This window comes from Engystomops pustulosus, chromosome 10, assembly GCF_040894005.1.
Source record: "Engystomops pustulosus chromosome 10, aEngPut4.maternal, whole genome shotgun sequence".
In the NCBI taxonomy this organism is placed as follows: domain Eukaryota; kingdom Metazoa; phylum Chordata; class Amphibia; order Anura; family Leptodactylidae; genus Engystomops; species Engystomops pustulosus.
In genome coordinates this window covers 58,864,148-58,889,962 of record NC_092420.1, presented here as the reverse complement: position 1 = coordinate 58,889,962, position 25,815 = coordinate 58,864,148, and the positions used below count along the sequence as shown (strand labels likewise).

Below are 25,815 nucleotides of genomic sequence, written 5' to 3'. Positions count from 1 at the left end.
CTGGCATTGCCACCTTATGAATGATTCGCTGCTCAAACTAGCTGTCAGTCAATATTGTGCTAAAGAAATTTTGGAAATTAATGTCATACTTTATGGCTGTAGATATTTTCCATCAGGTCGCTGAAACCATTTCTGTGATTTCCTGTGATGAGGTGTTCTTGAATATTCATGCTTGATGCTACCATAGTGATCAGCCAGAAGAACCAGTTGTAAGAACAAGGTATTCAATGCATCAACATCTCATAAACTAAAGATGCTACAGAGAAATGGAAGGCAAATCAGCAGCTCAAAAAATGTTTATTTGTTTCCCAGTGTAATATATATTGGGAAAAATAAGCTGGGTCAAAACATTAGTGCACATGCAGTTAGGTCCAAGCCACCACACTTATGCTCCCAGTCACTTCCACTGCTCAATTTGGGCGATTGCTAACATAACATAACAACCAATTTCAAAGGGATAACAGTAAAAAGTTGTAAATTTCTTATTTCTAAGATTACTTTTCTTATTACTAATAATCTTTTTAATAATAACTTAAAATCATTAAATATACAAATACTCCATTTAACACCTGGACTTATGACCCATTAAAGGGGTATAGTACAGAACCTGTAACAGAAGCCAATCTCTATTTCCTTCTGTAACAAAAGTCTCTTTGTTTAGTGACTCGGTTTATCTTAATGATTAATCCCTCCACCCTCCATATCTTTGTGCAATATCTCAGCACTGTTACCTTGGTACATAACTTAGAACAGCATTACCCCTTCAATACCGTGCACTGCTAGAGGGTTCTAAGCCAGAAACCATGGAATGGAAGTCGTGATAAATCTCCCTGCACTCACCAAACTGCAACCGCTCTATAGATTCAACCAGCACAAACTGGAAATAAAGATTTGCATGTCTGCATTGGGAGAAGAATAATTTTTTTTGTCTGTAAATGGAAAGACCTGGTACCGGTGTCATCTTTTAACCCTCTAAAAAAACAGGAGGTAAAAGTTAATACGTAGTATATACGCAGTACACACAATACAGAAACATTCTGTATAGCAATACATGAAAATAAAAATACCTAAAAATTTAAATTGCCCTCTTTTCTGTATGAAATATAAATATTATTTACCAAAAATATGTAAAACCCAGTGGTACAGTCGCATCCGAAAAAGGAAAAATGTCCAAATTGCTAAATGAATGGTATTAATGAAAATAACTCCTTATACAGAAATCAAAAAGAATAAAAAAGTTATGTGTCAAAATGTGTAATGTTTTTTCTCCAAAGATAAACATTTTATTTTTAAAAGTATTAAACCAAATGTAGGTTTTAGATTCATTTTGTCATTACCTTGTGTTTGTGTGTGTGTTTAAGAGGACGCCACGATGTGATTGGCCTGTATACTGCACTACTCATTGTTCACTGATGGATTTATCTGATTGGGCACATCCTAATTGTCTTTTCGTCTTGGCATTCTTGAGGGCCTTTGTAATGACTACCATAAGAAACTACTACACAAGTATCAAATAAAACCTCCTTACACGGACTGAATAAAATGATCATACTATGGATAAATAATACTGCTCTAAACCACTAGAAATAAACAGAATATTGACGTTATATACGGTATAACTGATGGATACTACCTATGGATGCCAAATGACGCAAAATGTAGAATAATATCCTTATCCATATTCTTAACTTATATATTGACACCTGTCACATAAATATTATTTCATACCGCAGTGTAAATAGGGGGATATAGGAGATGTGTTATAATACATTATAATCACACAGAAATAGAAAAGAGATGCAAAGCTCCGTTCTGTCATAGTAGGCGAGAATGTATACCACTCCCAGTCAGCTTACATGCCTGCTATATGCCTCTTGTAGACACACTGAAGACAGTCTCGGTGAGACATCCTGCTGCTAGGACACATTTCTTGTAAGGTAAGTATCTATGACACTAGCACGTACACACCGAGACACAGCTGAGATCCTGGAAAATAATCTCTTAGTAATGTGACTTAAGCTATAGGACTACACTGTACTATAATAAAGACTTACACATTGTGGGTTATGTAATAGTAGGACCTTGTATGGGGACTGGGACACGTGTAAAGCTGTCACTCTTACATTGGTGGTGTCATGTATACAGCTCACATATTATATACTGTAGGGAAGGTCTAGTCTTGTTTTGTAATACTATCCTATTACACATAGAAACCAGATGTACAGAACATAAATGGGCATGGCAGGGGGTAGCCAGCGTGTTCAGGGGAACACCAGTATGTCGTGTATAAAGATTAGGGGAAATAAGCTAAATCTATTTATAAGCTACATCATTTCAGCATTTAGGGGGGAATCTACAGATTTATTGAATGAAAGCTACCTAGTAAGATTGGAATTTGGGTTGTTTATTTTGCTCCCTGTCATAAACTCCTTAGTTTGCTTTTTTTTCTAAGATTTTTTCTAAATACCTTGTTTTTCTTTTAACTTGCTCTTTATTTTTTCTTATTTACAAAGTTGCATGTTTTGCGGCTTTATTGCTTAGTTTAGGCATGTAATAACATAACAGTAAGGATTACTTGACTATTCTTTTGTATAGGTTACTTTATTATCACCCATTTTGTTATGTTTTTATATTCATTTTATATCTGCATTGTTTCTAAATGACATTTGAATAAAGATTCACTTATATATTACGTGTATTATATCATTAACTCCTGGCTCTATATTGATTATCTCCTGGACTCTATGTAAAATTTGGTTACAGTATATTATACCAGCACTAACTTAAACAATTACATGTTCATTTGTAACAGATGGATCCTATACTTCAAACCTCAATTTTCCTTCTTGCCCTTTATCACTTTGACTGTACTAGTGGTTATCCAAATGGGCAAGTCGAGAGTTCCTGTTCTTCAATGGTTCCTGATCATGGTGCCAATGCACAATCCTCGACTGCCCCTTATAGTCTGAGTCTTTCTAAGAGTACATACAGTGCAGGACAACGAATCACAGGTAACTAACAAGTGGGTGGCACCACAGCCATAACAAATATGTAAACTATTTTAAAACATTTCCGACATAATTTGCCCCAAAACATTAATGAAAAACATTTGACTACATTTATCAGAGCTTTTAGAGCATTTTTTGAAACTTTTTCAACTAGTCTAACTAGTCATGGTCATGATGTCTGGGAAAGGCTGTGTTGTTGGCCAATAAATAATCTTTGCACCAAAAGATGCACAGTGTGCAGATGGTGCTCAGTGTAGACCTAATAAAAGTAGGTCTAAAGCAGAACTCCACAGTCTTACTCTGTGCCAGAATTGGTCATCACTTTGATACATCTGGCGGCAGCAAAAGATTAGTGTTGTCTAGTTTTATACTGGTGTTACCTGTGCAATGAGAATTGTATTTTACAATTTTCTTCCAATTCAGGGTTAATAAGAGCAAAATGTTGGCATTGAAAACTAACTTAACCCACAAAAAACAAGCCCTAATACAGCTAAAAAGACTGAGAGTTAAAAAAAAATAATGGCTTTTAATAAGTAAGGGTGTAAAAACATAGGCAAAAGAGTGTAGACAGCTTGGGCCAAAAGTGGCTGGTCATTAAGGGGTTAATATAATACAATCACTTTCCAGCATTAAGGGTAAGACCTAAATTTCTTATGCTGAACAGAATTAGCTTTCTATGTTGACATTTTCTGTTTTTGATGCTGCTATGAAAATGTTCTTTATCATTGCAGTCACTCTTGCAGGTTCCAGTTTTAAAGGTTTCTTGATCCAGGCCCGTTCTGGCGGTTCTTCCACCCCATTGGGCTCTTTTACAGCCAGTGGGAACGCTCAGACCCTTTATTGTACCACTGCTGCAGTAAGTTTTGTTCAGGACTTCTTATCTTAATACAGAGTTTCCCTTCTATTGCAGTGAATTGTACAGTTGTATGTCACCGGCAGCCATTGATAAAAGTAGGTAAAGAGGTGACGACCAGGAATTTTCTCTGCTGATACAGTAATAAAAATAAAGATATTAGCATCCAATGGCATAGCTGAAGGTTCATAGGGACAGACTGGTCGTTTGGCAGGATCTTACAACAGGGTTTTAGACACAGAAGTCAGATTTATTATAGTAGCTTAGACTCCTTGGTAAATGTGGCTCATGAGGTGTTAATATCTGCAGTGAATATGCAACTTTTTAGTAAAAAAGTTACATAAAAGTCCTAACTCTACCTCAAATAGTTCCTGCATTTTCCTGCATCAGAAGAGGGATGGAGCGGATTTGTGACTATGTAAAAGGGATAAAAACACACAAGAGGCTGGCACATCTTGTGATAGAGTTCAGGTAAGTATAGGCTGTATAAACTTATATGGAATAAGGGGGTATATGTCACCCCCCAAGATCACTGCTCATCTTAGGTAATTGAGTTAATCACTTAATCTATATAAGCACATACTCTCAGGATGTGTTCAGCCCTCAGCTGGCCGGTCTAGGCTTCCTATAAGGGTCACAGAGCCAGTACAAAAAGTGCTGAAAGTTGGAACCACCACCAAGAAAAATGGTGTCATTCATTAGTCCAAACTTTATTCAGAATTGTAGACATGTTTCAGGTACAAAGGCCCATCCTCCAGTACATAAATGATTATCTTTTGCTTCACTTCATAAATCTGCCAATTACATTTGGATTCACATTATAAATCTGGAGTAAGTTGTCTTAAGTGAAAAGTGGAGTGGGTTGATGGGTTGACTGCTAATTGGCAGCTGTGACAATTGTGAGACATTTTGATGACAGAAAACTGATGTAACTGTAATGATACGTCCCCCAGACATTCTCTCAACCTGTTTAACAAATTATGTGACCTATGAAGCTAGGTATTAATACAACTAGACTTAATAAATTAGTGGTGCAAGCATTAAGATAGGTTTGACCCCTGTCTCCCCTCAAGGAAGGGGAAAAAAATCTAGAAAAAGCACAAAAAATAGACTTGGGTGCTTAGACCTCACACGCAGACTGAGACCATTCAACTAACAATAGATAAAAAATGGCAGCACTCCAAGATTTCAAGCAAAAAACATTGGACTTCGGCTCTATGCACACGAACGTATGTAGGACGTGTATATGGCTGCATATACATCCCCCAAAGTTGTCTATGGCGCTCAGGCTCAGTATGATGAGCACAAAGTAGCCATGCTGGCACACGTGTGAAAAAAGTTACATTGTCTTTTGCCTGAAATTTGGTGTGTTGCCATTTTTATCAATTATATTAAAAACTAGATATAGTCTTATTATTGTATGTTACATTATGGTAGACACCAGTTGTAGACAGTGAAACATTTAAATGCATCGCAAGACTTTAGGGGGAATTTAAAGTGAATTCCCCCCTCTGATCCTATTGATGAGAAAATTGATGAGCCTGTTTTTTTCCCCTTATGTGACTTTGTACTGAACCATTAATTATGATAATATTCCCAAGGAATATTGTTTTTTATTGTTTTTTATTCTTTGGATTTTGTGGTTTTGACGGACCTTACCACTCTGTGTTCCCTCTTGCGCCGTCTCTCTCTGGTGGTTCAGGTTTTTGCATTCTTAAAGATAATAATTCAGTTGTTCATTATGAAGGTTGATGGTGTCCTATGGATTCAGTGCTGAAAGTGGAGAGAGAAGGATGAGGGGCTGTAGGGCTTTATCCAACTGTGACACTTATACTTTCACCTTTGTTAGCTTCCTGAAATAGTGTGTGTGTACTGATAGCAGATCAGTATAGATGAATGAAAAATGAACCCTGCCATATATTGGTAGAAAGAAAAAGTGCATTCATTGGTTTTACAGAGTGCAGTCAGTCATACATCTGGCACCTCTAAATCAAGCATACAGGTGACATGGGTGGCTCCTTCTAACACCAACTCGGACATACAACTCAGGTCAGTGTAAAGGTTATTTATATATATGTGACAATATAACTGTAGCTACCACCCCAGCTCTCTTACATAATAGTGACTTTAAATACAGAGCTCCATATCTTTTATCTGAAACTCCACATCCTATAATCAGATAATGGACTATAGTTGTATTATTTCCCTACTGATTGTGTTATAATGGAATATAAGACCTCACCACATAAATCAACCACCTGGCCGTATGATAGTTGTTATTTTTAATTAATATATTAATGACCCTGTCTTCCTATATTAAGGGCTACAGTGGTACAATCCGAGAGAGTCTTCTGGACTGGCATTTTAAGCTCTAAGCTCACCTACAATGCCAATGATACCAGTGATACAAGCCCATCAAATAGTGGATTCCAGCATTGTGTAAGTGTTTAACCCCTAAAGACTAAGCTATTTTTGTGTTTTGCATTTCCATTTTTCTCCACAACAAAAATCGATAACTTTTTTGGTTTTCCTGTGTACAGAGCTGTGTGAGGGCTTGTTTTCTTTGTAACAAATTGTAATTGTACTTCCCAGTGACATCATTTTAAATTTCATGGATAGTAGAAAGCTGGATAAAAATTCCAAACAATAAAATTGGAGAAGAAAAGCATTTGCTCCATTTTCTTGTGGACACAGTTTTTACAGCTTTCATTATATTCTCCAAATGACACCCCTTCTTTATTCATTGGGTTGGTATAATCACAGGGATACCACATTTATATATGTTTTAAAATATGTAAAAAAAAACTTAAAATCTTTTGTACAAAACAAATTCTCCTAATTTTGTCCTATAAGGTGTCATTTTTTGTGGGACGTGATGACATTTACATTGCTACCATTTGGTTGCTACTTTTTATTTGTTGTTAGATGGGAATTTTGGGACACGGCGATACCTAACAAGTTTATGGTTTATTTGTTTATTAATTTTTACATCAGTTATAGGAAAAGGGGGGATTAGAATTTTTAGTTTTATTTTAGATTTTTTTTTTTTAATTTTATTTTTTCATTTTTTGTTACTATTTTATTAACTACTTTAACCTTGGGGTTTTTGGTCTTTACTACCATATATTGCAATACTAAAGCATTGCAGTATAAGGAGAATTTACTGAGGATTATAGCAGTGCTGCTCCAGCAGACTGTTATATGTCCAGCCCAATGACAGGTTCTAGAGTTTCTACTACTCATTTACAAAAAATATCAACCAACAATAAACTTGTCTCTACAGATGACCTGTCAGGATGGTTAAAATGCTGTCATTGATTCCCTTTGGAATATACACGTCAGATGCTGCAGCACCAGTGGCGTAACTTTAAGCTGATGGGCCCTGGTGCGAATTGTGTGCCAGGCCCCTGACTATAATGTATGGTTTATAGTACTAGTCTTCTCAAATGGGAAAGTGACACCTTATGGGCCCCCTAAGCCTCTTGGGCCTGGTTCCGATCGCACCCTCTGCATCCCCTCAAGTTACGCTCCTGTGCAGCACCTCTTTTAGATATGAAATTTTTTTTAATTGATTTATTACAATAATTGTAATATAATATTATTTATTGTTAATAAAATGTAAACATTATTCACTGTGCCTCTTTTTATCTCTTCCAGGCTCCTCTCTACTGCATTTTCATTCTAATGGTGATGATTTTATGGATTTGAATCGAATTGGACAATAATTAAACATAACCAGAGACCCCACATTTACTATCTATATTTCTATTCTAAATAGCTTTATGTACTTGTCTAAAGAAGAAAATCAGTATAACATTCAAGTCCAATTTAAAGTATGTTTGACAAGCTATAACACTTATCTTCTACTGGCTACACCATGTATACCATCAGTTCCGACAAATATATAACCTCCATGTAAAGAGTAAGCATTCCTTCTAGTGTCATTTAGTTTGTTTCCTTTGTGTTATTTTCATATGGCTATATATATCTGTAACTGAATTAGAATTCATTAGGTATTTAATGGATGCAAATCTAACAACTCTACTGTCAGTGTGTCTGTCATTGAGATTCAGTTGTGGATAAAACTATGGGCACATTGGGCCATAGTATGCAACCAAGTTTGATACTACTCTGCAATGCTGTCACTAGGAATTTTTCTGGCCTATGACTGGGCAAATTTTGTGGGTCCTCCTCAACACTTACTGTATATACATGAGTATAAGCCGACCCGAATATAAGCCGAAGTACCTAATTTACCATAAAAAAATGTGAAAACTGACTCAAGTATAAGCCTAGGTTGGAAAAAGCATTGGTCACAGCCTCACCCTAGAATATAGATAGCCTTCCCCCTGCCCCCCAGTATATAGCCAGCCCTCTCATGCCCCCAGTATATAGCCAGGTCATGCCCACAGTATATAGCCAGCAAGCCCACAGTATATAGCCAGCCCATGACTCAATATATAGCAAGCCTATTCCCCAGTATATACTTGCCAACCCAGGCCCCAGTATATAGCCTGCCAGCTAATGACCAAGTATATAGCCAGCCAGCCCTGGCAGCCCTAGCAAGCAGTCCCAGTACATAGCCTGCCAACCCCCAGTATATATTCTGCTAGGCCCCAGTATATAGCCTGCTAGCCCTCAGTATATAGCCAGCCCCTGCCACAATATATAGCCAGCCAACCCATAGCATACAGCCAGCCATTAGTATATAGCCAGCTAGACCAAAGTATATAGCCAGCCAACCAATAGTATATAACCAGTCAGCCCATAGTATATAGCCAGCCCATAGTATAAAGCTAGGCAGCCCATAGTATATAGCCACCCCATAGAATGTAGCCAGCCCAAAGAATATAACCAGCCAGCCCAAAGTATAGCCATCCAACCCATAGTACATAGACAGCCAGCCCAAAGTACATAACCAGCCATCTCATAGTATACGGGTCCCATATCACGGGTCGCGGGCTCACCCGTGCCTCTCTCACCCCGCCAGTGCGCCACATGTGTAAATTACGGGTCTAGGCTCCTAATCTGTCCTGTCCAGCCCCGGCTGCTGCTGCTCTATCCTACTCGGCTGTGCGTGCGCGTTCCCGACTCCTAGGGTGCATGCGCACTGGCTTCTGCAGATTTAAAGGGCCAGCGCACCACTAATTGGCACTGGCCTTTCTAAGGTAAACTATTTAACCTTGCCTCTTCCTCTTACCCTTGCCAGATCTCCGTGCCTAGAGCCTTAGAGAAAGCTGTGTCTATGCCTTGTGCTATTTGTGTGAATTCCCATTGTGACCCTGGTTCCGTTTCTGACTTTACTCCTTTGCCGACTGCCCTGACCTGTTGCTACGACTCTGACTCCGATCCTGTGCTGCCTGTCCTGACCTCCTGCCTACCACGGACTACGAGATTACCTGCCGTTTCTGTACCTCAACCTTAGCTGCCGCTGCGGACAAGTCACGCCTGTGGAACGACCTGGTGGTACCACACCGCAGAAAGTCCAACCCGCTTTGCAGCGGGCTCTGGTGAAAATCGGGTGCCACTTAGACTCCGGTCCGAGGTAGTGGCTTGTGTCATCGTCCGCAGTGGTTCAGAGGATCCATAAACTCTAAGCCTGACAATTACCAGTACCAAGATTCTGACATAAATACTTTGTATGAGACCCTAGTGGAGGTCGTCTAATAGGGTACAAAAACACTAAGAGGTATAAAACATTAGTAAAAAGAAATTTTAAAGGTAAAAAAATGGAAAACAATCAAATTCACCCTTCCTACAGGACTTCACCTTCCTATAGGACTAAAATAACAATACATAAATAAACAAACAAACAAACATGTTAGCTACAGTATTCCTGATTTGTATCAAACTATAAAATTTATCATTCCATATGGTGAGCCCTTTGAATGCTGAAATTGCCACTTTTTCATAAGTTTGACATATAAAAAATGCAATAAAAAGTGACCATAGTACACTTTCAAAAATAAAAGGTTTACATAAATGTATTAAAACATTAAAGGAAACCTACCATTTAATTTGATGCATTATGAAGCAAACATACTTTGAGAATGCTGTAGCTACACTGATGCAGGATCATTTCTTGGTTAATCCCTGAGCTGAGTGTCAGACCATAAAAATGGTACCTTATATACTCGAGTATAAGCCTAGTTTTTCAGCACAAAAAATGTGCTGCAAAAACCCAAACTCGGCTTATACTCGAGTCAAAAAAATAAATAAATCAAAACTCGCCTTTCTGGCGGCACCCATAGATCTTCTGTGCGATCTGTCCGGCAGCGCCGGAAGGCTATATCCACTGGGGCAGGGACTGGCAGGCTATGTACACTGGGGCAGCGACTGGCAGGCTATATACACTGGGGCAGGGACTGGCAGGCTATATACACTGGGGCAGGGTCTGGCAGGCTATATACACTGGGGCAGGGTCTGGCAGGCTATATACACTGGGGCAGGGTCTGGCAGGCTATATACACTGGGGCAGGGACTGGCAGGCTATATACACTGTGGCAGGGACTGGCAGGCTATATACACTGGGGCAGGGACTGGCAGGCTATATACACTGGGGCAGGGGCTGGCAGGCTATATACACTGGGGCAGGGTCTGGCAGGCTATATACACTGGGGCAGGGTCTGGCAGGCTATATACACTGGGGCAGGGTCTGGCAGGCTATATACACTGGGGCAGGGACTGGCAGGCTATATACACTGTGGCAGGGACTGGCAGGCTATATACACTGGGGCAGGGACTGGCAGGCTATATACACTGGGGCAGGGGCTGGCAGGCTATATACACTGGGGCAGGGGCTGGCAGGCTATATACACTGGGGCAGGGGCTGGCTGGCTATATACACTGGGGCAGGGGCTAGCAGGCTATATACACTGGGGCAGGGGCTGGCAGGCTATATACACTGGGGCAGGGGCTAGCAGGCTATATACACTGGGGTAGGGTCTGGCAGGCTATATACACTGGGGCAGGGGCTAGCAGGCTATATACACTGGGGCAGGGTCTGGCAGGCTATATACACTGGGGCAGGGTCTGGCTGGCTATTTACACTGGGGCAGGGTCTTGCTGGCTACATACTGGAGAGGCTATGACCAATGCATTTCCCACCCTCGGCTTATACTCGAGTCAATAGGTTTTCCCAGTTTTTTGTGGTAAAATTAGGGGCCTCGGCTTATACTCGGGTCGGTTTATACTCGAGTATATACGGTACATTTTTTTTATCAATTAAAATGTTTACCGAAAGCAATTAAAGATTTGTATATTTTCTATTTTTTTGCTGCAGCTCACAAAAGGCCTTTGGCTTCTCATACTTTATGATTTGTGTCAATAAAGATCATATAAATCATTATTTCAACCTTATACAAAGCCCATGGGAGCAAAGGCCTTCTTTCTAAGCAACACATAGAATGCAAATAAACAGGAGTATACAGCAGTGTATGGAGACCATGAATAACACACACATCAGTACATGGCGACTGAATTATGTATCACTCAGGAAATGACTGGCCAAGGCATAGAAGTAGGTCCTGGTCACATGCATACTTTGTTAAAAGCTTTTACCTCTCATACAATCCCTTTACATGTTTGAGCTTTTAATACTGAGATGAAAGAGACAGAACACACAGTACAACCTCTCAGGTGCTTTATTAATCTTGGGTGTATGACTGGGGGTCAAATAGAAAGCTTTGAGACCTTCTAATGTGACATCATCGCTATTCTTTATTACTAAATGGTAAAGTCTCTGAAGTTTTTATTTAATTTTTTAAGTTTTATGATCTATACATTTTAACAATTTTTTTTTGGTGCACTTTGTTCATGCTGCAGAATTGTGGCACAGACACAATTGTGGTACACATCGGAAAGAATCGTGGCGGTCGGTCTGACTAAGCAGTAACACGTAACTTTAAGTGCACATTTTTTCTGTCTTGTCGGACACAGTGCAGCCGCGACACAAAACTGGCGCAGACACTTTATAAGCACATGTACAAGCAGCTTCTACGTTCATTCTAGTTCTATGCAGACAGAAAACTGGCACAAACACTTTGATAAATATGGGCCAATAACTTTCCTTAACCTCTTCCTTACCAAAGCTTTTTTCAATTTCAAATTTGGAAGAACTGACAAAAAACCACAGTTGCGCCATTTTCCTACGGGGATTGTTTTTACATCTTTTCCTGTGTGGTCGAAGTGACACATCCCGTTCATTCTTTCGGTTAGTAGGATTGCAGAGATACCAAATTTATAGGTAGTTCTGCTGGCCTCATATAACAATTAATTCCCTGTAAAGCACTTTCTCACCCTTAACTTGTTCATACTTCAGGTTACTGAGCTGTATAAGATGCCATTCTTTGTGGACAATGATTTCCTTTTTTGTTGTTAGGTTCCGACTCTGCTTGCTTCATTATTAACTACACAGCCTTCTCCATCCACTGGAAACCAGAAGTACATGGGACACCACAGGAAGTCCTGAATTCTGAAGGCCTGTGATCAGTGTCGGCACCAGGTTTCAGTAGGTCCCTGGGTGACAAAGGAAGGTTTAACAGGGTAATTATAATATGGCTTATCCTATTTTACTAAAGGTGGCCAACCCTTTTCAACAACCTGACCCTTTTCTTGTTGTGTTCAAAAAACTTTTAAAAAACATAACATATTTTTTTTCATGTAAAGAGCCGTCTAAGTGCTTGTTTCTGTGTAACAAATTGTACTTCAAAGTGTCCCGGGGATCAGGGAGCAAATTCCAAATGCAGTAAAATTGAAAAAAAAAAAACATATTCCATATTCTTATATACTCCATATATTTTTACATCTTTTACTGTGCAGCCCAAATAAGACCTCCCCTTTATCCTTAGGGTTGGTATGATGACAAGAATAACAACTTTTTATGGGTTTTGTTATGTTTTAATGACATTTTTAAAATTTTTAATCTTTTGTACAAAAAAGATTTCTTTGTTTCGTCATTCTATGACTCCATTATGGAGCTGTTTTAGGTGTTATTGTTTGTAGGGCAAGCTATCATTTTTTGGGGGGACTGTTTGAGCTTTTGATCATTTTTTATTTACATTTTCATCTATTGTGAAATGTCAAAAAAGTGGGGATTCAGAGATTTGGGCAGTATTTTCCATTGCAGGGTTCACCACGGGGGTTACTATATTTTGAGATTGCGGCAGTGTGATGGCGTTATGCTTCCTTTACAATTGGGCAATACAACATATAATTTACTAGGGGTACAGTATCATTTATTAAGGACTTATAGTATATATTGTAATGTATTGAGGGGTTGCAAGGTAATATTTTAATATATTTAAGCGTCACAGTGTGGTTTTGTTATGTATTCTGTTTGATTAATACAAGGGGCACAGCAAAGTAAGTTGTATTTTAGGGGTATATATGATAAATGTGGAGGACAGAGTGTGGACAGTGGTGTTAGGGCAATATATGAACAGTGTCCAAAAATTGACCACACAAAAGGACATAAAATATACTTATTCTTTACTTCAATATTTCCATTGGTACATCATTTTAATACTCTTCTTTTTGTTTCCAAAATACATTTATTGCATATTCCTTTGTTTCAAAAGTATTATATATTTGCACTTTTCTTTCAATAATAGCTTGCACTAGACAGCAATGCCTCTGGATCATGTGAGCTATTCATAGATACTGTTATGTATTTCTTAATCAGTCCCATGTTACGATACATTTGATGCAAAAAATAGAACTCACGTTAGCACGATCCCCAGGGCAGAGACGCTATCTCACCTACACGCCAAACAGCGGTCAGGTACGTTCCATGTTAGTGACGTTTCGAGGGCCACGCCCTCTTGTCTGAGGAAGAGGGCGTGGCCCTCGAAACGTCACTAACATGGAACGTACCTGACCGCTGTTTGGCGTGTAGGTGAGATAGCGTCTCTGCCCTGGGGATCGTGCTAACGTGAGTTCTATTTTTTGCATCAAATGTATCGTAACATGGGACTGATTAAGAAATACATAACAGTATCTATGAATAGCTCACATGATCCAGAGGCATTGCTGTCTAGTGCAAGCTATTATTGAAAGAAAAGTGCAAATATATAATACTTTTGAAACAAAGGAATATGCAATAAATGTATTTTGGAAACAAAAAGAAGAGTATTAAAATGATGTACCAATGGAAATATTGAAGTAAAGAATAAGTATATTTTATGTCCTTTTGTGTGGTCAATTTTTGGACACTGTTCATATATTGCGATTTTAGGGGGAGGTGGAGAGTCCCCCGTCCTAGACCACTTTGTCTGAATTAAACTCCACGCATTGTACCTTGTCTATTTCAGTGGTGTTAGGGAAAATATAATTTCAGAGCATGGCTTGGGGCACTGTTATGCAGGGACACTATACTATAACTGACTGGTATTTGCAGGGCTGATGTACAGAGATGTGCTGCTATGGGCTAAAGATATCTGGTGGTAAGTCATGACACTGTTAGTGAGCCATGTCTACCTTATGCATGTGATGCAGTGATTCCCTGTGGTCATCAGTAATTGGTATCTTGGTGACTCTTCTGGTTCTTACATCCCTAACCAAAAAAGAGTCTGGGAAGCAGGAGTTATTCTTAAAGCATCCCCAACATTTATGACATAATGGGGCACATTTACTAAGGGTCCGCAAGGCGCATTTTCGTTGGGTTTCCCGACTATTTCCGATTTGCGCCACATGTAAGTGGGGTTTTTGGCGCACGCACATACACCAGGAAGAAGAAGGTGAACTCAGGCGGACTTCAGCGGGGAAGCGACAGATGTAGGAAAATGGACGCACGATCTGGAAGAATCACGCCGGACTTCATCCTCGTCGGAGAACGCACCTCGGAATCTGCCCCAATGTCACCAATGCATCCACAGTTTTCAATCCAAGAGCCATACACTTGAAGAGAGGGAAATAGAACGGTTTTTGTTCATTTTTTATTTCACTGCTTGCATGCCAGTGGCTTAAAAGGTCCTAATCCTAAACTCCATGAACTATACCAGTAGGTAATATTTAGAGTGGGACCTCTAGACCTAGATAGTCTGACATTGGACACAGATACAATTGAGAACGCTGCACAGGAGCTCCTGTTGTGCACCCTATGACAGACATCAATGCGCCACCTTATCACACAGAAATGCAGGCAGGGGTATCTGTCAGCACCTCTCAGAATCAATTGTAGGTTCATTGAACTGCGACCATTATCATTAAGCCCTTGTTATTGGGCAACAGTTATTAAGAAAAAAACAGCACCGAATGACGGAATTAAAGACATACAGAATAACAATGTACCGTATGTGTGGTCGGCTTTAGACTTATCAGTGCAGATAAACTTTTATTTTATATGCAAATGAATAAGTGCTCAGATGGTTGTGCCACGTCCCTGGCTGAACATAGTTACAGAAAGACGAACCATGAATCAGGACAAAGAGGGAGGCATGAGGAAAGGTTACTGGTGAGATCCACAGCACATGGCAAGCGAATGACCATATTTGCATACAAGTCACTTTTCTCTGCACTGCCTGGAATTTCCAGCCACAAAGATATGTTTGCACCTGTCTTTTTCCTAATAGGTTTTTTTTTTATAAAAATGTTGATCTATTTGTCTTCTACATCCTGTTTTTTTCACACAACATTAGAAGATCTATTACCTTTTCATAGAAATCTGTCAGAAAAACTGATGGCGTGTTCTGTAGTTCTTATCTCTGTTCTCCTGAAAGCTCATAAAAGCTTGTTTAATGTCAATTCTTATCAGTTTTAAAGAATTTTTTATTAGTTCTAAGGAAAACTGAGATAAGAGTAACAAAATAATCTTTGAACAATATGCATTTAAAAGAATAGGAGCTGAGCTGCAGTACTCAGCTTAGCCACAAAACAAAGAATTGAGCAATGGAGCTGTCTGTCCTTCAAGCTTTACCCTCCTTGTTATTTGCAGCACTGGAGGTAAGTGATATCATTTATATCAGGATAATGTGGGTACCAGGTTTCAGAAGGAAAAATCACAAATATCATTTACCACTTGGCTTCACTACACTGTGTTCACATCCACATTTTTTAGGGGAATCTTCTCCTAAGAAGCAAGGAGCAGGTCAGGAGACCAGAACTTGTGAATAATTCTTCACACTGCAGCATCTAACTGACTCTTCCTTCACAAGTTATTCTGGAGAGGGAGGGGGACTGCCTGTGTAAGAAAAAAGAGTTGGGAAGTGAGGCCCCTTCCACACTTGCGTTGCAGATCACGTCAGAGTCTGATCAGGGTGCGATCAGGGTTTGGTCAATGAAAAACTGACATTTTGCATCAGAGTGCAATCAGTTTTCAGTTTGTTCAGTGTCTCAGTTTTTCACTCGCGTTTTCAATGCAATTTCAATGCGTTTTTCACGTGCAGATAATGCGTGTGAAATGGACTCAGGACTGAGTTCTATCTTTTCTATGGCAATTGATGCATGAAAAACGCATTGCACTTGCATGTGTCTCAGAGTGCAATGCGTTTTTGATGCGTCTCTATAGACTTGTATGGTGCGTTATTCACACACGTGACTTGCAAAAGTAGAGCATGCCAAGATTTAAACGTGCGCTGCACGTGTGCGCGTGAAAAGAAATGCAAGTCTGAAAAAGCCCATTGATTCCAATGGGTCAGAGTGCAGAAAACGTGCGTGAAAAACGCAAGTGTGAAAGGGGCCTAAGAGCAATTCTTTCTAAGACTTTGCCAATAAAGGTCACCTTGCAGGTGTGTGCAGACTTATAACCATTAATAAACCACTAGGCGATTATGGGAAATATGCAAATTTGTTTTCCAGGATAGGGCAAGGAAAACAATACCTCTTTTGCTATCTTGCAAGACAGCCCCCTTAACATCAAGCATGCAGCCTAATGACATGATGTGGGATTAAAACCAAACCAGAATATCAATTCCAGAAGGAACAGATTCTGAACTGTAGACAGTGCTGTTTCAATGTGGCTGCACTTTTCGGTCACTTCCCTGATCAGGTCAGCCAGTGTTCACCTTCTCCCTCCCGATGTATGTAAGTGCTTGTCTTGGGACATCATTTTTAAGTTAAAGCCCGCAGTTTGTCCGAATCTGTCGGACAGGACAGGACCCGACGTCCGACGGCCCACGTGATTGCGCCAAAATCCGATCGCATGCAACACAATCCCCTCCTAAATACCTGTCCCAGCGGCGCAATCCCTGAAAACACATTTAGGATATTCTTACACAGAGACTTAGATACCTGATGACCAGGGTTGGTTTTAGACAAAGTGGGGCGCTGGGCAAAACTTAAAATGGGCCCCCCAAAAAAATATTTTATGAACAATCACATTTAGTAACAGGCTCCTTTAGAGATAGATGATAGATTTATAGATGCAGAAATATAAAGTAGAGAGCTAGATAGATGGATAGAAAAAAATAGATAAATAGATAGATATCATAGAAGAGAGATAGAAGATCGATTGATAGATGGATAGATAGATAATAGATAGATAGATAGATAGATAGATAGATAAAAATCAAAAAATGGTGGCACTCCAAGCTTGAGAAAGGCTCCAGATATGGGAGCTGAAACATAGCACTTTTGGAATAAAAGAATTCCTTTTTCACAAGAACTTGGAGTGCCACCATTTTTTGATTTTTATATGTGAAAGGATTTAACAAACCTGAAGGTTGAGCACCCGATTTTTCTTAACTGGTGCAGCTGAATTGTTTTATTTTTTTCTAGATAGATAGATAGATAGAAGATATATAGATAAATAGATCAAAAATCTATGTAAGTAAATGCTTGATAAAGGCTGGGATACAGCTGAAACGTCGCAGAGGGTGGAATAAACACCATTTGTTTCACTTGAATTGGAGTGCTGCCGTTTTCATTTGATATGTAAGTAAATGGTTAGATAGACAGATATTTAGATAGACAAAATAGACAACTTATAGGAGATAGATAACTAGACAGATAGATGATAGATATATAGACAGCAGATAAATGATAAGCATCTTCACCCAGGCATTCAACTAAAGGGTTTTCAAAGAGCAATACATCCTATGCCCACAAAAGTCTATATGCCGTAGGCCCTGGGAAAATGTCCAGTTTGCTACCCCCTAACGCTGGCCCTGCTGATTACAAATTATTTACTGGGGGCGTGGCTTGGCCGCTGAGGAAGATGGCCGCGTGAGGAGAGAGCTCCGGCCCGATCCACTAAAACCCAGCGATTCACCGTGCAACACGGAGGTAGAATGCCCAGCAAACCGCCGAACTCGGGTCCCGGAGCACCGGGGACAGCGGGGAGGAAGCGCGGTGTGAAGGAGACCGCAGGCAAGGCGATCAGCCATTACTTTCCCGCAGGGACTCCATGCGGCAAAGATGGCACCGGGAGAGGAGGAAACTCCACACAGCGCTCACAAGCAGCTGCTGCAGCAGCACCAAAGGCACAAGCTGACCTTTATGGGAGAGGTAAGATCTCTCCCATAACTTTTGAGGTGCCTGGAAGATGGAGCACAGGCACAGCATTCTCTGACTCACAGACCCCAGCAACATCCCCAGGGACATTAGAATCAGAGAGCAGCATGCTGCCGTTAATGCTACACTCAGATAGCAATTCATCACACTCAGCTTCTTTATCTCACAATATATATCGGAACCTGATAGAAAGCTCCCGTTCCCCAACAAGTAGTCCTGCTAAGCAAAAAACCAAACACAAAGAGGACTCACTAACAGAAGCATTTATGTCTACTAATGCCAGAGAAGCTGAGAACTCATCCTCACAGGACAGCTTTGCAGCTTTCCAGACCACTGACAAACTGGTCTCTGAGCATACGCTAAAAATCATGCTGGAAGCTCTCAGAACCTCTTTGCAGAGGGACATAACTACACTGGTAAAACCCCTACAGGCAACGGTTAAAGAACAAGGCGACAGAGTGGCTCACTCAGAGGATAAAATAGTCTCCTTTGTTTCAGCCCATAATGAGCTTGTGGACTCTCACAACAATCTAGAGGACACTGTATCATCTATCCAAGCAAAATTAACCGACTCTGAAGACAGGGATTGGCGTAACAACATAAAATTCAGAGGAATTCTAGAAATTGTGCCTAACGCCCATCTCAAGTCTTATGTTCAACAACTGACAAAGTCTTTATTACCGGACCTAGCAGATTACGAACTCTGCATTGACAAGGCGCATAGAGTACCTAAACCGCCAAACCTACCTGAAACTGTCCCAAGAGACGTTTTAGCAAGATTCATGTTTTACCACGTGAAGGAACAGTTACTTTCCGTATCAAGGAAACATCAATCCCTCCCAGCACCTTATGAAGCAGTTAAAATGTTTGCAGATTTATCAGCGGCAACTCTTCAAACTAGACGTGCATTCCAGCCAATAACATCTCTCCTCAGAGAAAAAGAAATACCCTATAGGTAGGGATTTCCTACAAAAATTTTAGTTAAATGGCAAAACTCGATTGTAGCCATCAGATCGATCGAAGAAGGAAAAAAAGTCCTAGAGTCCTGGGGAATAACTAATGACCGAGGGGAATCCCCGTCAATTCCGGGACGTCAGAGACATATGGATCCAGAATGGCGTGTCAAATGAATCCCTAAGCAGAAGCAGATGGATTGGGTCTGGTCCTTGACCCCCACGTTTACACTTGGACTGGTGACCCCCTAAGAAGTACTACGGTTATCGTGGGTACCAAGAAACATGTTTAAATTTGTTTTAATTGTATTATTTGTATTGTTTCTTATTATGTGTACAGGCCTAAGCAGTTATCCTAGAAAGTGGGTATATTTGAACCTAAGAAAACACTTGTCTCATTTAACCGCTTATACAAAATATGACGCGGCTATTAGCACCTCTCTGACCCATAACCATGGGAGTAACTTTACTATCCCTTAATGCAAAAGGGCTTAATAGCCCCTACAAACGCTCTTCCCTGTGGAGAGAAGCAGTTAAAGAAAAAGCAGACATAATCTGCATTCAGGAGACACATGTATGCTCCACCAACCCATCTAACATTTCTCATCCCTTATTTCCCCAAATCATCCTATCAACTTTTCAAAAAAAGAAAAGAGGGGCGCTGATAGCCTTCAAATCATCTTTAGCAGTATCTGTTATCCAAAACTAGATTGATGTACACAGTCGGTATATTATTGTGATTTGTTCTATTAATAATGTTACCTACACTATATTTAACTTATACGCCCCAAACAGCGGACAGAGAACCTTTTTTAAAAATATTATGAACAAAATCCAGACCATTAAAAGAGGTTCCCTGCTCATTTGTGGCGACTTCAATGCTGTTAACTTGCCTAGTGAGGACACTTCTTCTGGCAGACTAAACAGAGCCACTTCCCTCAATGATCTGTTCTGGGAAAATACCTTATATGATATTTGGCGGATCCAGCATTGCTCGGAGAGGGACTATACCTTCTTCTCCGGGAGACATAAATCTTACTCCCGTATAGACATGATTGTGGGGGACAGGTCTGTTCTGGATAGAGTTAACTCCTCATTTATAGGACTGATCAAATGGTCAGACCATGCCCCGGTGAAAATATCCTTCTCAGATTCATTTCCAGAATGTAGCGATTTTATCTGGAAAGCAGATATGTCCACAATTTCACTCCCAATTCACTCAGCTAAAATAGAGTTGGCTCTCAGGGAATTCTTCACATTTAATGATAATGGAGAAGCAGACATTTTTTCCATATGGATTACCCATAAGGGTTATATGAAAGATGAATTAACCAAATTAAAGGGTAAAATCAGGAAAGCTAGAGAAAAAGAGATCAACGCCACATTATCTAAAATCCGCCAATTAGAACAAACCAATAAGAAAGCGGTAACCCAATCGGTAAAAGATTCACTAAATAGAGAAAGGGACCATCTGAGAAACCTATTGCTCCACAATTATGCACGCTCCCTACAAAAAATTAAAATAAAATTCTATTCTCAAGATCAGAAAGCGGGGGCATTACTAGCTAACAAACTTAAAAAGAGGCTACTCAAAGCTAGGATACCCCATGTATTCCACCCCCGAACAGGACAAAAAGTAATGTCACCAAGGGACATAGCTAACGCTTTTATGGCCTACTATTCAGAATTATATAACCTCAATAATGACCCATCCACTCATATCCCAACCTCGGAACAAATCCATCAATTTTTAGACAAACTTCAACTTCCTAAAATCTCACCAGAAGAACTCATTAAACTCAATACCCCCATCGAAGGAAAGGAAATTCTCAACACTATTAGGAATATGCAGGCGAATAAGGCCCCCGGCCCAGATGGCTTGCCAGGATGGTATTATAAAAAATACGCTCATATACTCACGCCATATTTAGGCAAAGTATTTGAGAAAGCAGCACAAACAGGGAGCTTCCCAGAACAAATGCTCTCAGCACTTATAGTAGCTATTCCAAAACAAGGAAAACCGGCGGACAGACCTAGCAACTTTCGCCCCATTTCCTTATTGAATGAGGACGTAAAGTTATATGCAAAAATTTTGGCTAATAGGCTAAAAGCTATTATACCAGGCATAATATCCTGCGACCAATCAGGATTTACTCCTGGCAGGCAAGCCTCAGATAATTCAAGAAAACTGATAAATATTTTACAAATCTGCGAGATTAATAAAATTCCCGCTAATTTCCTTACAGTAGATGCCGAAAAGGCGTTCGACAGGGTGAACTGGGAGTACGTCTTTCAAGCTTTGCAAAAATTTGGACTAGAGGGACATATATTGATGGCTATTAGAGCACTCTATTCATGCCCATCTGCAAGAGTGTTCATTAATGGAGCGTTGTCCCAGCAGTTCACCCTGTCGAACGGCACTAGGCAGGGTTGCCCCCTGTCCCCTATAATTTTCGTTATTACAATAGAACCACTGGCAGAAGCCATTAGAAATAATAAGAATATAACTGGAATACTGATAGGTAAAGAGGAACATAAAATAACCTTATTCGCAGATGACATTATACTTACATCTAGAAACCCAGAAACATCCCTACAAGCCATATTTGATATCCTAAATTTATTTGGAAATATTTCATACTATAAAGTAAATAAAAACAAATCTCAAATTCTCCCAGTCAACATCCATCCAGCCCCGTTACAAAAATTAAAAAGAGACTACCCAGTAGATTGGCAAAATGAACACATTACCTATTTAGGGATTGAGCTGGCTTACCCGACGAGCGACCTATATAAACATAACTATATCCCAATATTAGAAAAAATAGGGAAAGAACTAACGGAATACTCCAAAGGAATCCTTTCATGGTGCGGTAGAATAGCAGCATATAAAATGATGTCCCTTCCTCAACTTCTCTACCTATTTAGAACTCTCCCTATCCCAATACCTGAAATATTCTTTAGGAAAGCGAGATCCCAAATTAGGAAATTCATTTGGAAAGACACCAACCCCAGGGTCTCTCTCCACACCTGATTACTTGACCAATCGAAAAACTGGTGGAAGACATCAAACAATAATAAATGGTCATCTATTGAACAGAACTATAATAAGGAGTCTCCACTACAACTGAGAATAATTAACACACTATGGCAAATAAAGCCTCACCAATCCCCTTTGCTCACGATGCAGGCAACGGATAAGGCATGGCAAACTCTTGCTTCAACCTGTCCAGGCCCTAAACAACTGTCTCTCAGGCTAACTCCCACTAACTTTCTAGACTATAACATTCAAAATCTAAACCTAAATAGCTGGAGGGATCAGGGGATAGGCAACTTGGAACCCTTAATCCAAAAGGGTAAGCTAGAACCTTTCACCACACTTTCCAAAAAATTTTCACTAACACAGGAAGAGGTATTTAAATACCTTAAGATACGAAACTTTCTACACAACAAACTAAACAAATTGTCAATGGTAAGTGAGCAGCTGCACGCCTGGTTAGGAAACAGAGTTTTAGGAAAAAAGGGAATAACGTTCATTTATAATTGTTTGGGGAACAAAAACTCAATGGAGAAGCTTCCACATATGTTAGCTTGGGAAAAGGACCTTGACTCCACATACTCGACCACCCAATGGCAACAAACCCTAACACTGGCTCATAACACCTTTCGCAGCATTCCCAACATAGAGGCAATAATCAAAACCCACACGAGGTGGTATTTCACGCCTGCTCGATTAAGTAAAATATTTCCTTCTACACCCCCGGGGTGCTGGCGCATTTGTGGACAAAAAGGCACCTTACTACATACCCTTTGGTCGTGCCCTAAGATTCAAAGGTTATGGACCCAAACCTTTGCCTTAATCAGGACTCTTGGCATAAATATATCTCCCTCCCCCGCAACCGCACTGCTCTTGATGGACTTGAAGGAAACCCCAGCTAACGATAGGACAATAGCGGCCCACATCTTACTCGCCACCAAAATGGTACTTACAAGACATTGGAAGGAACCAGTATGCCCAGAACTAGGAGAGGTGACCGTTCAAGTGAATAGGATTTGTGGATATGAAAAGGCTATAGCTACCCAAACAAACAAAATAAAAATATTCCAACTCCAATGGGACAAGTGGACACAAAGTCCTTATTATCAAGAATAAGGTACAGCATGTAAATGTCTCTGTTTTCTTTTCTTTTTAGGCCTAACTGCTTGTTTAAGTGTTTGGAACTGTTAACTGTCTAATTAAGTTACGGTATAGATTAATAACAAAGTAATTCTTTGGCCCTTGGGCTAAAGAAGGACATGTTATTCTAGCTCTTACAGTCTCACTGGCCCCCTTGCCCATGATTTGGGAATTATACGGAAAAAAGAGTACCCAAACTCACGTAGGGCGCTGACAGTGCACTTCCCAAGATAATAAACAATACCCTCAATATTAGGAAAAAACAATGAATATTTAATCTATTAAAATACATACAATAATATATGTCCAAACGTGACGCGTTTCGGGTGTACAACACCCTTTCTCGAACAAAGGACAATGTATAAAATATCACAGTAACATTCTTATATAGCATAGGGAAGATCAATTGACTTACATGTTAACTCGCTGCTCGGCTCAAGTTTCCGGGTTCGCATGTCGAAAAAGCCCGCGAACGGCAGTGCATTAGTGCGCATGCGCAGTTGTCAATGGGGCGCCGGATGTTTGACCGGCATACCATGGCAACGCTCGTGCGCATGAGGTGAGTGTTGGTAAACATAATTGAGAGGACAATTAGGCGCAATCAAGCGCTAGTAGTGGTATGTTGCTGAACACGAACACGACTAATTAATCGCGATAACGGAACAGAATGAGTAGTTAAGTACAAATGTTTGGGTATATAGATGCAAGGTATCAATTTATGTATAGAAAATATATATATAAGATTCAAAATTGGTAACTTGGAAGATAATTAGTTATTTATAAATGATGCAGGGGGAATTATAATCAGCCTATTCATAAAATAATAATTAATGATCTAGGGTGGAAATACTACAGAACGACCTAAAATTATTATGTGGAAATATAAGCTTAGATTTAAACCAGAATTGTTCTGTACTCAAGGGAATATGTAAACAGATGGAGTAGTCTTGTACTCAAGGAGAATATAAAAGTAAGTATATACATGATTACATGATTCCATCATTAATATCCAGAGCTGGCAACAAATAAACAAACAAAAATAGAATAAATATAAATATATACATAAATAGAAATATGAATGGATATAAAAGGATATAAAGTAAATGTACCTAAACGTAAATACACATAATATTGCACATATACCTAAAGGTAAGCGTAAAATTGCAAATGTAAAATGGCACATATAAAATGGTACATATAAAAATGGTACATATAAATATAAAAAAGGGTACATATAAAAAATGGGGCCGTGCTTATGTTACAGTAAAACTCAGAGTTATAAACAAGGGTACTCTAGTATATATTTTCTAGGCTCTCATTTAGTCCTGCGGGTACCAAGCTCTGAAGTTTGTATATCCAATACATCTCACGCCTTTTAAGATAATTAAATCTCTGTGGAACAGTGGAGCTGATATGTTCAATCGGGAGTATACTGAATTCTTTAATGTTACAGTCGTGGTGCGTTGCTGCGTGCCGTGACACACTATGTAGAGTAAAACCATTTTGGATGTTATGCCTATGGGTGTTCAATCTTTCCCTTAGAGGCTGAATAGTGCGACCAATGTACTGCAGTTTGCACTTACATTCTATTAAGTAGATAATGTAGTTGGATCCACAATTCACAAAGCTTTTTATTGGATATGTCTCTTTTGTTATATTTGACATAAATGTCTTCTGTCTGTGTTTGATGGAGTCGCAGCACTTACAACGTGCATGTCCACATTTGTAACTGCCCACAATTTTAGGGAACAGGGTGGTTAGAGGATTCTTAGCCGTCATAGGTTTTAGACGACTAGGGGCCAGGATGTTCTTAAGTGTTTGGGCCCTCCTATAGGTTAAGCGTGGGTTTTTGGGGATAACTCCCTTTAGGTATGGGTCATGTAGTAAAATGTCCCAATGTTTCGCTAAAATATTTCTTATTTTTTTAGTGTCCGAGGAGAAAGTTGTAATGAAATTTATATCAAAAGACCCCCCTTCCTTTGGTTTTTCTCTGGGTTGTAGGCAAACTTTCTGTGTTAATTCACCCGCTTTTTTATTAGCCATTTTAATCAGGGTAGAAGGATAACCCTTTGCTCTGAACCTTTCTGTAAGAACTTTACTCTGGATGGCATAATCCAAGTCGTCCGTACAATTCCTCCTAATTCTTTTGTTTTGCCCGTAGGGTACATTAGTCAACCATTTTTTAAAATGGTTACTATCAAATCCCAGGTAGCTGTTGCTATCAACTGGTTTAAAGTAGGATTTTGTCCTGATTTCCCCTTCAGGTGTGTGAAATACCACATCTAAAAATTCAGTGTTGTTTTTTACTATATTACACGTAAACTCTAGTCCCCACTCATTCTCATTGATATCTTTAACGAAATTCTTAGCCTCCTC

The 25,815-nt window shown here is 39.7% G+C and overlaps 1 protein-coding gene across 1 annotated transcript; it reads left to right on the top strand.

Moving 5' to 3' along the window:
- Positions 1-1,830: 1,830 nt before the first annotated feature.
- LOC140103750 (putative ferric-chelate reductase 1) lies at positions 1,831-7,754 on the top strand. The gene is made up of 6 exons (XM_072126976.1): positions 1,831-1,937; positions 2,813-3,011; positions 3,740-3,864; positions 5,819-5,910; positions 6,183-6,300; positions 7,519-7,754. Exons 2-6 carry the CDS (start codon positions 2,813-2,815, stop codon positions 7,567-7,569), a joined length of 585 nt encoding a protein of 194 aa, XP_071983077.1. The 5' UTR covers positions 1,831-1,937; the 3' UTR covers positions 7,570-7,754.
- The last annotated feature ends 18,061 nt before the right edge of the window (positions 7,755-25,815 follow it).

Coding starts and splice junctions, on each gene's coding strand:
- LOC140103750 (XM_072126976.1), top strand. CDS start 2,813: ATGGATCCTATACTTCAAACCTCAATTTTCCTTCTTGCCCTTTATCAC. Junction 3,012..3,739: donor TGCAGGACAACGAATCACAG/GTAACTAACAAG, acceptor TTATCATTGCAG/TCACTCTTGCAGGTTCCAGT. Junction 3,865..5,818: donor TTTATTGTACCACTGCTGCA/GTAAGTTTTGTT, acceptor TTGGTTTTACAG/AGTGCAGTCAGTCATACATC.